This window comes from Hypomesus transpacificus, chromosome 26, assembly GCF_021917145.1.
Source record: "Hypomesus transpacificus isolate Combined female chromosome 26, fHypTra1, whole genome shotgun sequence".
NCBI lineage: Eukaryota > Metazoa > Chordata > Actinopteri > Osmeriformes > Osmeridae > Hypomesus > Hypomesus transpacificus.
The window spans coordinates 8,882,344-8,896,562 of record NC_061085.1 but is presented as its reverse complement, the minus strand read 5'-3'; the positions used below and the strand labels follow the sequence as shown (position 1 = coordinate 8,896,562).

Genomic DNA, 14,219 nt, shown 5'->3' with positions numbered 1-14,219 from the left:
CAATGCTCCTTGATCCTAGACCTTAAATTACCCAAAAATAGTAGGCTAATAAGCAAATGAGAAACGTTTTACCATGGTTACACGAGTGGACTCCACTCAAGATCGAATGCTCAATTCACACATTAAAGTTAGCTTGGGTAGTGTAAGCGATTTTAATATGTATCACAGCTGGAGTAGGCTAGTTCAACACACATGTTTCGTTTTACGCAACACAGTCCTGCAGAGCAATGCTCCACGCCTTTGACAGAGAAAAGAATATGCAGTAGTAGGCTATTAGATTAATCTCTCCGTGTGGTGGGGAGATGATAGGCCACCAGGCAGTTTCCATCCTTGGCATAGTCTACGTCATTGTCTTTTAATATTAAAGACTCATGGACGGTGAACATAGACAACTGTTCAGCGCAGTGGACATCCGATCGTTGCATACCCATGATGTGCGTGCTTCTCTGTGGGATTTCCCTTGTCTTGTCACTGACCCCATCTGTAAGTAATTCTACGATTTCCTTAAAAATTCGATTTAAAGATTGGACGTGTGGTCTTTCTGCTGTAACAGTTAAGCATTGTGTGAGCAATATGGTGATGGTTTTTTAAGGAATGTCATCAGTTGCGTCTAAAAAGTTGTTAAAGACACTAAAGACACGTAGTCATAATTGTTTGGAGAAAGTTGTCACAAAAACATTTCCATGTACAGCGTAGAGCACGTTACAATAATTTTGGCAAACAGCCATACATATGAACAGATTTGCACTCTGCATGGGAATTTTGGGGGAAATGTTTTAATTTGACTGACTGTAAATTACGGTTTTATATGACCTATAATGGTGATTATTTTTGTGTGCTCTATAGGCAGATTTAATAGGCCTATATGTAGATATTTGTTGTTGTGCTTGCGTGAATTTATAAGCATAGCTCTGTACGAATAAGGTTGTCTTGACCTTACTCATGGAGAAATCCAGTTTATTTCGTATGTGATGTGAAGCCTGTATGTGGTGTTAAGCACACTATAACTTGCCCAGCAAAAACGATCTGGTCCGAGATCTCTAAACTAATTAAGCCCAAAAGGTCAGCTTCCTTTATCCACACTCCGGGCTGAACGGTTACGTGGAACGGTTAGTTATTATTGTCACATCACGTAGCATCTCCAGAGCCGAATATAAGCGTGACAAATACGCAGGCAGGAAGATAATGGATTCTGGTGTGTAACCATACAAGACAGCGCGAGGGGACGATCAGTGGCATGTGATCATTTGAGACGTTCATCAGTGACCTCGGCCTCATTACATCTTAGAACCTCTGCCCCAGTGGTCATCCTAATCAAATGGAAACATACAGTAATTATTCCATGCTATTTCATATGAGTCTGTGATTTGTCAATTTGTGAGAAAAATATGTTTTTGAGTATGGACTGATAGTGTTCCTTGGGAAGAACCATCACCAGTGTTATTAGTAAAGCTCTCCTATACATGGTCTTCTAAGCCCATGTAAAGTTGCACATATGAACATGTAACCATGTATGTTGCATGTGTGCTGATTTATGAGTTACCTTGGAAACAGCACCTAATAGCTTGGGGGTAAAAAAAAAACTTTTGATAACCATCATCCAGGTAAGCAGCCTGAACTAATAGCCCCACTTCCTGTAGTTGTCAGGTAATGGATACCACCTCTCTTTCACAGAACATTTTACAACATCTATCAGAGTGACGCAGGTTCCTGGGTGGTTTACGGTGGCTAAGCAGGTGTATTTAAGTGCTCCGGAGTCTCACTGAACTTCCAGTCCTTCCTTCTCTCTGGATGCCCTCTGGACCTCGTCGCCCCACACCATTACCTCGCAGGGAACAATTACATTGGTTTTCTTGCTGGGGTTTTTTCTTTGCCCCCTCCAAACTCTAGGTTGTCCCTCTTTCTCTCTCTCTCTCTCTCTCTCTCTCTCTCTCTCTCTCTCTCTCTCTCTCTCTCTCTCTCTCTCTCTCTCTCTCACACTCCTCTGTCTGTCTGTCTCTCTCTCTCCCTCTCTCAGTCCCTCTCTGTCTCTGTCTCTCTCCCTCTGTCTCTCTGTCTCACACCTTTCTCTCCCGTCTCCTCTCTCACACCTTACAGAAATATGTTGTTTGAATGTAGCTGTTCATGCTGCATTGGCGCCCAAACCCCTTTTCATACCAGCTGGGGAAGGGTGTAATTGTGGACCAAATTAAATAATATCATCTGTAATTCAACGATTATTAACGCATTAAGAAAAACGCAGGAAATATTGAAACCGCTCTTCCTTCATGTCATTCGTTTGAGTCCACCGGCAAAAAGGGGCATAAAGATGTTAAAACAGAAGGACAAACACACACTCGTCTCTGGACACTTTTCAGTCACGAAACACAAGAATGACTTGGCAGACTGACCGATTTCAGACTGTCAATGACAAGATTTAGGATCTGAATAATGGCATGCAATGTACTGTCGTAACTCATTCTCATCCTGCTATTTTGGATCTTAATAACACAACAGTCGATTGAGAATTACATTTTGATTATTTAAACCTTTGTGGGTCCGGATGCATCATATTAACCCTTAAAAATCAAGACGATTAAGGTAAATTCTAAATACATCAGTGTTCAGTGGTATATCGTCTGTTAATGTGCCAAAGACAAAACAGTCACTAGGAAAATGTGTGTCATTGTTAGTTTGAGATGTTACATTTGTGTTTGAGAACTTGATAATGAATCTCTAAGCTGCTCACCTACTTGATCCACCTTAAACTCAAAGTCCATTTGAACGATTGAGGCATTCAATTCAGGAGATATTTGTCATGGTGGCTAGGATTCATTTATATTTAGCAGACGCTCTTATCCAGAGCGATTTACAGTAAGTACAGGGACATTCTCCCCGAGGCAAGTAGGGTGAAGTGCCTTGCCTAAGGACTCAACATCAGGTGCACCGGCCGGGAATCGAACTGGCAACCTTCAGATTACTAGCCCGTAGCTAACCGCTCAGCCACCTGACTCTGATTCAAATGACATCTCTTATCTGAATCTACATGACCTAGTTTCCGACACTAACTGCTGGCTTAGAAACATCTGGCGTGATTGTCACAATGCAAATAAAAGAGCAAAAAAGTTTTTTTTTTAAAGTGAAACATGCGCACAAACTCAAACACACAAAGGTTGATACTATAATACAAAAACCTAACCACGCTTTCTACAAATCATAAACACGTCATATAGGCTGCTTGGCACCTATTCCTTGGTTTGTTATTCCAGGCCATACTATGCTTAGTGGTATTGTCAGGAAGAGAGGAGGCAGGTGGGATTCTAACGCCCAGATGTTTTCCCTAGGATGCATCAAACTGATAATGACATGTTCCTAATGAATAATCGCTATCTATATTCTGTCTGTCTGAAGACAGCTTCTGCTAATTAAGTCCGCAAAAGATTTCTCTGAATGGGAAAAACTAGGGTCTTGGGGGAAATGGTTGGTGGAGCTAAGAGAATACCTTTAAAGCTTGGCGGGTCTCTATCTTTTTGATCCCCCTAATTTAATTTTTTGTTCCTCAGCCAGGGGAGTTGGGTTCCCATTTTACTTCCCAGTTTCACACAGAAAGAATGGAACCGAGTCAAGGATAAAAGAAAACAGCTCTCATTAACTTGAGTTTGCTTTGAAAATCTTTCCCGGCTTTGACAAGCTCTTACTCCTTGCCAATGACTTTTCCTGGTAATCCTGGCTACTGTAATACAGCCCTCAAAACACATTTAAATACACCCAAACATCTCATTAGCAAAGGGGAATGCCACCTCCTGTACTGTACACACGCATTATATAAATGGAAAAAGTAGGCCTTTCCTTGTTAACTTCCACCCCAGTCACTCTTGTTGAGTCTGTCGCACATGTGTACACTCCTACACACATCAAACACACGATTTACACAAAATAAAGTTTAAAAAAGCGCTGCGTGAGATGCTGTTAACATCTCGTACCTTGTGTCTTTCTGCCCACCTGCAGGCACTCATATATCCACCCACCTCCTTCCACTCATCCACTTCCTAGTGTGTAATTATCTCCAAAATAAACCTTGCAGGTGTGTCAAAACGCTGTCCCTCCCTCCCCCCCTTACACTATCCTCAACCCAATTCGTTTTTCTCGGAACTCAAATGTTCATATCGGCATTAGACGCTCGGCGGCTGAGGAAAAGGTCACGTTGTCAGATGCTGATCTAATCCTGATCGCTGCCTCTGGCAGACTGAATGGACGTGCAACATGCAGACAGATGGGTTGTCTACTGTGTCCTGCTGAGCGGTGTGGTGGTTCAGGACGGTCTATGTGTGTTGCTTGACAGTCTGTGTCTGTCTGGCATACATCAGTGTCAAAATGTCCATATACAAAATGTATATGGCCATTTGAGCAAATGTAATGATTGCATTTCTCCTGGTGTTTCATTGTCTGGTCATTAAGACTTCTGATGGAGAGGAACGTATATAGCCCTCAAGGCATAGTTCTTGAAATATAATTGTAGTTCTGATAGATAATGTGGGAAGAATAATGAACTATTCTCTGAATGATGTCTGAAAAATGATGTCGTTACTAGACCTAGAACGTATATCACAGAATGAGAGACTATTCAACTGTTATGTTATTAATGTCTGCCTTGCTTTGCAGACGGGTAAGTTGCTAGAAGGCCATTTGATTTGTTTTATTTTAACGTTTCCAACTTATTGTCTCTCTCTCTCTCTCTGTCACTTTCCAGGCTTTTTCCAGTCTGCATCCGGAGTGTGAGTACATTTCTCAGCTGGAGAAAGCGGAACAACGCTGTCTGCAGAACATCGAGGATCACACCAACCGCAGTTCACAAGGTAGCCGTCGTATCCACTTGAAAATCAACTATCATTCTCCGTTTCCTCAGTTACGCCTCATGGAGTCTAGTCCAGATCCAATCCCCGTGATATACAGTGTTCACATAAAGTACCAGTGTCTGAGGTTGAATAAATGGTACTTACAGAGAATCGTTAGTTGGGAGGGGGAGGTAGATTCTGAGTGATACAGTGGGTTTCACACAGTAATATACAGTTTCATTACAATACATCAAGACAAGACTATCTATTAAAAGATAAAGGTTCTGGTTTAATGCTTGCTTCATCATGCTTGTGTTGAATGGAGCAACATGAGAGAGGAATGAGGTTTGCGGCCCTGATCGAGAGTGTTGTTAAAAGAACGGGATTCCATACATCACCCTAATGCTGTGACTCCCTCTCTTTGTTGTCTCTCTCTCTCCCTCTCCCTCTCTCTCTCCCTCTCTCTCTCACTGTATCTCTATGTCTCGCACTGTCTTTCTCTCTCATCCTTAGACTGCCTTCCTTTCTGGGACTTCATACACTGCTGGCCCAGTGCTGTGGTTGGAGAGATCATTCACGTCGCTTGTCCATCTGTATTCTCCTTCTTTGAGAACAACACAGGTGCTCACAGTGGGGGGTATATTAAAGTGGTAAAGATGATGGTCAAAGAGTTTCTGACTCACACCGGCTCGAAACACACATGAGACCTCTGGATATTTATGGCCCAGTTTCCCCAGACATGGACTAACTAACTAGTCTTAAAGTAGGAGAAAAAGGCCTATGAAGATCCTCCATTCAAAATGTTTTTAGACTAGGGCTAATCCATGTCTGGAAAACTGGGCCTGTGAATAAACAAACAAAAAAAAAGTGTTATTTGAGAATGTTTTGCTTGCCTTGACTCCCTGCTGTCCATCATTGGGCTTCTGGTTCTGTTTGGTTCTGTTCTGTTGTCCTACTGACCCCTTCTCTTTCACATCGACATCGTCAGTTAGTCGCAACTGCACCCACACAGGATGGTCGAGCCCCTTCCCTCCGTACCACATCGCCTGCAGTGTGGACGACAACATTCCCGAGGTGAGAGAGGAGGGAGGAAGGGGCTCTCTAATCTGAGGGCATTGGAAATTGATTCAGGCGACTCACATCAGTTTAAATGGTGATATATTATTTGAGAGTGTTCACATCAATTACATTTGAAAAGGGAAAAACCACTTGGAAATTATTCGATGTGATTCATTTTAATTGAGGCACCTCAAGCCTACCAGATGGAGGACTGGATAATAGCTGCATTGTCTGTCTGTCTTTATGAGTTCCGGCAGTAGGCATGTCACGTAATCTTTGCAGTTAAAAGCTGGTCCATGTCTTGGAAGAAATTGAACTTAATTGTAGTCTTTTCTATTTTTAGCAAGGTAATTAAAGGGGATTCTTTGATGTGCAAAAATATTTATAAGATAAAACAGCCTGAAATGGAGAGTGTCTTATGTTATCTCCAGGAGTCCTACTTTGCTAAGGTGAAGCTTATCTACACCATTGGCTATGGGACATCGCTGGCCTTCCTGACTATCGCCGTTGGAATCCTTCTACTCTTCAGGTGAGGGGGTCACCTATGATCAACTGATATCTTCCATCCGGTGGAGAATGGCTGGAGAATTTGAAGGTGAAATATGAAGGGAGAGGTGACTTCACTGTCCTGGCACTTAACGAAGCAGGAGTGAGATCCACCAGGCCTGTTGTTATTCTACTCGGTGCAAATATATTTCACTAAAACACAATCTGTGAACAGCAGGCCACCGTTAACTGGGGAAGGGATAACATGACTCATTTAGTCCCGCTAAACCGGTTTTTAATTTATATTGGATCCTGTGTGTACTCTCCTGCCTCCCTCTATCCCTCCAGACATCCGCGGTAGAATAATCCAATGAAACGCACCGAGACTCTGAAAAGGACAAATCCATGGACGATAGTTAATGTCTGTTGCCTCTTGCCAAATTCATTCAAAAGAATGAGCCCTTTTTTAACGACTGATCGTAAAGAAACATCTCTCTCAGCTCACCTAACTGGGGATGCACACATGACATTTGGACTGTTTGAGCTGTGCCAGTAGTGATTTAAAGGGCAGATGTTCTTCGTCTATAAATTGATTCAACGACATGGTTTTTAAAAGTCCGCCATCTGCTCTCATAGACTCCACACACTCTTAACGTTCTCGCTCACTGTTTCTCTTTTGGAACGAATTGCAATCATGTTTGGTTGTTGTGTTGTGGGACTTCATTAGTTCTGTTAAGTGTCTAAAAGTATCTGTGCAGAATTTAGAAGATGTCGGTGGCCCCACAGGTACTTTCCCCGACTGTTTTATTCCAGCTTTGTCATTGGCAGCCTGTTCATTTTCCACGTACATCATTCCTGTACATCATTAGTGTTCCTTCTCCAGCTCCTTGTACAGTCACCTTCTCGTGCTGTTTTCATTACCCAGGAGACTCCGCTGTGCCAGAAACTACATCCACATCCAACTCTTCATCACCTTCATCTTGAAGGCGGTGGCTGTGTTCATCAAGGATGCCTCCCTCTTCAGTGAGGACACTGACCACTGTACCCTTTCCAACGTACGTCACCTTTGACACAAACCGCTTTTAACTTCTGCCCACAACGCTTTTCAATAGCGTATTTCTCTTTCTTCTCAGTTTCCTGTTTCCCTTCCTCGCGCCCTATAAGATAATATATTATCTCAACCTCTTTTCTCTTCCTCTGCTCCTTCGTCCCTCTCCCTAACTCTGATGCTTGTTTACATAACCTTCTCTCTGTCTTTCTCACTTTCTTTCTTTTTTTTCTTCTTTAATCTTTCTTTCTCTCTCCCCCTCCCTCCCCCCCCCCCCCCCCCCCCCCCCCTCTCTCTCACTCTGTCTTAATTTATTTATTTCGTCTCCTTCTCTCTCTTTCTTTCTACCTCCACCTCTTTCCTGTCCAGGCTGCCTGTAAGGCCTCTGTGGTGTTATGTCACTACTGTGTGATGACTAACTTCTTCTGGCTCCTGGTAGAGGCTCTATACCTCAACTCCCTGCTGCTCTCCTCCTTCCATCACAGCCGTCGCTGTCTCTGGGGGTTTGCCATGCTGGGCTGGGGTGAGCGCCGCCTAACATCCATCCCCAACCGGCTTGAGTGCGGTTTGCATTGTGTGTGTGTGTGTGTGTGTGCGTGTGAGTGTGTGGGAGTGTGTCTGTGTGTGTATGTGTCTGTGTGTGTGTGTGTGTGTGTGTGTGTGTGTGTGTGTGAGAGAGAGAGAGAGAGAGAGAGAGAGAGAGAGAGAGAGAGAGAGAGAGAGAGAGAGAGGGAGGTGGGCATGTGAAATAGGCAGGAAAAACGTCCGGACGTTGTGTGGTGGTAAGTATTGTTTGTGTGATGTTGTGAGGAGGTATAGTTATTGGGAAAAGTAGACGTGACATTTGTTTTGTTGGCATTTGGAGTTGTTGCTACGTTACAAGGCTAGTGGTTTAGGGAGTCTCTGGTAGGCTTAGATGAATATTGGATTTCATGGTATTTTTGAGAATACAGTAAAGTCATTTAATACTATATCGTACACAGTGTTCCTCTTGTCTACTAAGTTTGTTAGTTTCTGGTGAATTACACATATAAATACTTTGTTTTCACAAGAGACTGTTTGGTGAATACAAATGTACAGTTGATTAAACAATTATTGTCTCTAAATCCACTTGATTATAAAAAATTCCCATGAATAACTCCAATTTGATGAATATGAATACACTCAAATTAGTTAATAAATTGAGTTCAACTTGAAAACCCCATTGCAATTATCCCCAGTATCACGAAGAGAATTAACATTCTAATTGTCTGTAATTTGACTTTTTGCTTGCCCGGTGTTTTCATTTAAATCACAGTCATGATTAATCTTCATTTCATTAGTAAAGAGAAATGGCACATTCTCATATAGAGGACATATAATTTTAGATTAGGTGAAGGATATTTAATAATATATTTGCGTTCTATTAAATGGTTTTGTTATTCAGTTTTTTAAATCCTTAAGGTAATCCAAAACACAATTTCAATGTAGTTGATTGTGTGCTGTATTATTAGAGTACATCATATCAGATAACATTACTGTCAGCTTTTCAGCTCTCAACAACGTCATCTCACACCCTCTTTCACTTTTGGATCCTACATGTTTACGTGCTTCCATTTGCAGGCGTGCCAGTATTTTTCATTGCCTTGTGGATCGGGTCCAGGGTTTACTTCGAGGACACTGAGTGAGTATTCAACTCATAGCTGCTATAGTTCAACGTAATCGGACCGTCCTCAAGAATGTGCCTGATAAAGGACCAGTAAGGGCAAGATGTTTGCTGTCATCAGCATTATGAATCTTATTGGTTCGGCTCCTTATCCTGAGTGCTTTACACATATACATTACATTTAGTCATTTAGCAGACGCTGTTATCCAGAGCAACTTACAGTAAGTACAGGGAAATTCCCCCCGAGGCAAGTAGGGTGAAGTGCCTTGCCCAAGTACACAACGTCTATGCTGGGCCGGGAATCGAACCGGAAACCTTCCGATTAATAGCCCGATTCCTTAACCGCTCAGCCATCTGAGCCCCCCGGAGAGACAAGACAGTCTCAGGGCTTTTGACTGAGGCTTCATTGCTTCCTCGCTTCCTCCAGCCCCGTGAAAGTAGTTCAGTAAAACATGGAGCATGTTATCAAACCCACACGTCTACCCATATTGCCCTGTCATTTGCCCTACAGATGTTGGGATATTTATGAAGACTCAACTTTCTGGTGGATTATAAAAGGGCCGATTGTGGTGTCCATAGGGGTGAGTATCAGGAGCGTGCAGAGCCAAGCCATACTAAAGATGGGAAAATAAGCAGAGAGGGACGCCGATTTTCGCTCATATCTAACAATCTGTTATCAGGCACTTATCTGTAAGCAATTAGTTTGTTTGTCTCTCTTTGAAGAAATGTCTTAAAAGGGAAATGCTCTGGTCTGGGCTCTTAGGCTAATAAGGTTTTCATTTAGCATCTTTGACTTGACTAAAGCAATGAACCATAACTTCAAAGTGACCATCTCTAAAAGAAACATTTATGTAGTGGGTTTCTTAGTGGGCTCATTTAAGAGTCCAGATGTTACTGTAAAGCATAAAGTATCAAGTCTCCATTCTGTTTGCTAACACGCTAACATGCTTTTTTTCTTCTTCACATCAATATCAACAGATCAACTTTATTCTCTTCATGAATATTATCAGAATCCTAATTCAGAAATTGAATCCCCGTCTCATCCAGTTCAACAACTCATCCCAGTATAGGTGAGAGCAAAACGGAGCACCATTTGGAAACTAGTTCATGAAAAATGGCTACTAAATCTTTCACTCAAATCCATTTTGAGACCCAGTCCAGTCCATTAAGGTACATTAGTTAAATGATTGTTCTTCCCATTCATATAATTAGGTGTGCTGCACTTGACAAGAACATTAGTACAGAAAGGAATTGTGGGAGGATGCCAGTTCCAAAATATATGTTTTCCAGTTCACATTTGAAAGTCTTCTATACTCCGTATATACCATTTCGCAAACATTTTGTACCAGATATCTGTTCTCACCCTACAATTTCACAGTTAATCCCACTACCACGATAATATACAATTTCACTAATTGTAGCTCATTGCAAAGATGTATCCAGTCTCTATCTTAAAAGCATTGGTTGTCAAGAGGGTAAAAAAATAAAACAAATTATCTAAATGGACTTGGCTCAGTGTGGATAACATCTGATTGTCCCATCACAATCACAAGCCAATCATCCTGACCAGCTAGCCTACTCGACTCAACAAGAGGCCTGTAGAGAGTAGTATCTCATCTGAATGGATTTGAAAGTAATTGACTGCAGCTCCAGAAAACCCTTCACGCATCATATTGAATTCTTATGAAAGGTCTGTCAAGTGGTCTTGGAAAATGATTATAATTTTGAACAGATATGCCGCTGTGTATCCACAAGTTGTCCTCACCTGCAGAGTTCATAGCCCATCATATCCATCCTCATCCACATTAGATTAGAATACTGTATATCAAATGTAGTTTGTTTTTACTACAATAAAGTAGGTTTACTGTCGCCATTGAATTGGGGAAGTGGGAATCTTTAAGTACCTCACGATTTGATTCTTGGGGTCACAATTCGATTAAGAATTGATACACAAAAAAATAAAAATAATAATGATTATTATTTGTGAATCGATAGAAGACTGAATTGCGATTTGAATGTGAATCGATTTTTTCCCCCACCCCTACTATCTTACACTAAATGCACACTTGCTTCCACAAATCTATCTCACATTTTCTTTCTCTTCCTCCCTTCAGACGCCTCACTAAATCCACCCTCCTCCTCATCCCTCTGTTCGGAACCCACTACATGGTGTTTAACTTCCTGCCAGATTACTTTAATGTGAACCTGCGACTCTGTATCGAGCTCTGCATTGGATCCTTTCAGGTAGCTCCTTTCAAGAAAACACTTTTACAATACCAGGACCATATTCAGTTTTATAATATCCCCTTTTATATACAGTAGGTAGATAGATGGATAGACTGACGGAGAGATAGTTACAACTTCATCACACTCCTCCTTTTCACATTTGTCTATGCATCAGCCCAACAAACATGCACACACAAATTCTAGTGCCAGTCATGTTTAATCATATAATTAAATGATACAAATGTAATCTTTCCTGATAATATAGAGTCTATAACTCCTCTAAGAATCTGGTCAAAGAGAAGACGTGTCATCAAACGTGATGCATCCAATCACAGTTGCTGTCAAACTGTCATGGGTTGAACTAAAACAACAACATTCTCTCAGGGTTGGTCTAATTACGACGATAATGATAGAGGCCCTACTGGCCTGGCTCTTCAGAAAGACACACTCTGGAGTGTCGAATGCCCCAAACAAAATCCATCCCAGTGTTATCATGGTGTTATCTTTTCATAATACACCAGTCAATCTTCTAACCCTGAAGCTTGGGAAGTCTATCTTTCCCAGTCGACAGACAGAGACGACTGAGACTGACAGCACCAGATAATAGTTTCCTTGTCAGAACCAAGGTCATATGAGAACCGAGGAATCAACAGCGGAGGTGTCACATAACATGTCGCTGCTATCTGGGACAGGGCTTGTGGAAAGATGTCAAGGCTTCTAGGTAACAAGCCCGAAACATGACATCCTAAGGTGTAATTGACTTCAAGTGTCAGTAATGGCCAAAAAAAAACGTCATTTTCACTTTCCAAATTCAACCTTGCTTCCTGTATGTCTCTGGCACTGGTTTTCATACACAATGATCACGGTAAAAAGGTAAACAGCTCATTAAACATGTAACAACAGCTAATAACTATATTTATTTATAAATCATATTGTGTGGCTCGTTCATGGATTAACAGTGACTCATTATCAACCTAAATATGTTCATCTTTTGCGGTAGGGTGGCTAATTGGTTCATTTAAATCAAGGTTCAAGGTAGCTTTATTTCGTACCCCTAGGTAAAACAGTTTTACAGATAAATAGAATTTCGTTGTCCAGAAATCAAACCATTTTATTATCTTGATTAATATTGTGGGGTACAATGATTTGGTTTTGTATGTTAATTATGGATCCCTTTTCTCTCTCAGGGGCTCATTGTGGCGATTCTCTATTGCTTTCTCAATCAGGAGGTAAGTAGAAGGTCACTCAGATACACTAACACCGTTCTCTATATCACCACAAAGCAAAGCATTCAATCTACAGTTCCTAATGTTCATTCAGCTATTCTCTTTTTACTGTTTCTCTCTGGGGGTATCTTGGTGCATTCAGACCTGGTGATATCTTCCATTGATATATTCTGTTCTCTGTCTGTCTTTATACAGTGAGATACTTTATGTAGGTCAAGGCTTAGGGAAGAGCGTTATTATAGCCTATCTTGCTCTCATTACACGAGAGAAGAACCTTTCAAGTAGTGTTGAATCATGCTTAATCAGAGGGCAAATTTAGTCCATCATTAGACGGGTTATCTTTTGTAGTGGTGCCGTTATGCTGTACTGTTGTTCTAAGATAATGAACAGACACTTTTCCTGCGGGACTCCTGAAAGACATAAACATCAATTTATAAACACGAAATTCAAAACATTATTGTTGATTTAGTGACTAACAAATACAAGTAATATAGTTGATTATTTACTATCAACGTATTCTTGTTTTTTGACTTGTTGCAATTCAATAGTCTAAAACAGAATATGCCTCTGATTCGAATATTCCTCTTGTCTTAGTGGTGTCTGACTGCTCAGGTTCTGTTTCGGTTCTGTGTCGGTTCTAAGGTCCAAAAGGAGGTCCAGATGCACTGGTTGAGGTGGCAGGAGAACAGCTATGGAGTGGTTCCCCCCGGCGCCAAAGGCAGTCAGATGGACACACCGTTCTAACCCCCAAACCACGGAGGTAGAGAAAGAAAGACCCACTGCTCTGGAAGAAATAGAGCCCTCCAATGGACGACAGATGAGAAGAGCAGGAGGTTATGTAAGAGCAAGACACAGCAGTTGGACCCAGAAGTCACCCTCTGGATACAGCTCTGGAAAAAGATGTGAGACCTCTGCACCTTTTTTTCTTTCATTTAAAAAAAGTGGAGAAGGACAATTTAAGGGTGGAACAGAGAGGTAAAATGTACAGTTTAACCTTCTGTTTCTCACTCAAAATTGTCCTTCTCCACTTTAAAAAAAAATGACAGAAAAAGGTACAGTGGTCTTTCAATTTTTTTGCTAGAGTTGTATATCAAGGACAGAAGCTTTTCATTACAGCGGAAATTTTGTAAGGGGTTACTTCTGGGTCCAACTGTTCTTACATGACATCCTGCACTTCTCATCAGTGAGAGGGCTCTGACCAATCCCAAATGTAGGATCTTATAAAATGATTGAATGGGTTGATAAGAAAATTACTTTAAACACTTGAATTAATGGGCACAATTATTGATATTTTGTAGAGATTAAGATAAGAACTGAACTGGATTTAAGGAATTTTTATAAACGTTTTCTCTGTAGGCTTGTGGGTCAGTTGGTTGCAGCTTTAGTGCCTCTTTCTGTGTCAACCGATGTTTTAATGCCTTAGAAACTGTACTGCAGGTCCCATGGGGTCCTTTAATTTGATGTCTAGTGGTGTAGGCTTAAGTCTTTTCCAAGCATAGACAAATACATACAAATTACAGTCATTTATGAACGCTTGTGTCTTACTTTGTTTGTGCAATGAATATGTGCCATATTACAGTATGGTAAGCCTATTTGTAGCAATTATTCGATTGTGAAAAACCTTTTATTAAAGCTATAGGCCTATGTGATTCATAATGGCGTAATGTAATTATTAAAACCGCAAGGTTAGGTTTGTGGACTTATACACATCGTAT

The 14,219-nt window shown here is 41.2% G+C and overlaps 1 protein-coding gene across 1 annotated transcript; it reads left to right on the top strand.

Moving 5' to 3' along the window:
• The first annotated feature begins 251 nt into the window (after positions 1-251).
• On the top strand, positions 252-14,068 carry ghrhrl (growth hormone releasing hormone receptor, like). Its single transcript, XM_047049759.1, has 13 exons — positions 252-483; positions 4,730-4,835; positions 5,328-5,435; positions 5,803-5,888; positions 6,305-6,402; positions 7,285-7,414; positions 7,777-7,930; positions 9,010-9,070; positions 9,564-9,633; positions 10,031-10,122; positions 11,167-11,296; positions 12,466-12,507; positions 13,147-14,068. The coding sequence occupies exons 1-13, from the start codon at positions 430-432 to the stop codon at positions 13,246-13,248; spliced, it is 1,233 nt and encodes a 410-aa protein (XP_046905715.1). The 5' UTR covers positions 252-429; the 3' UTR covers positions 13,249-14,068.
• Positions 14,069-14,219: the final 151 nt, after the last annotated feature.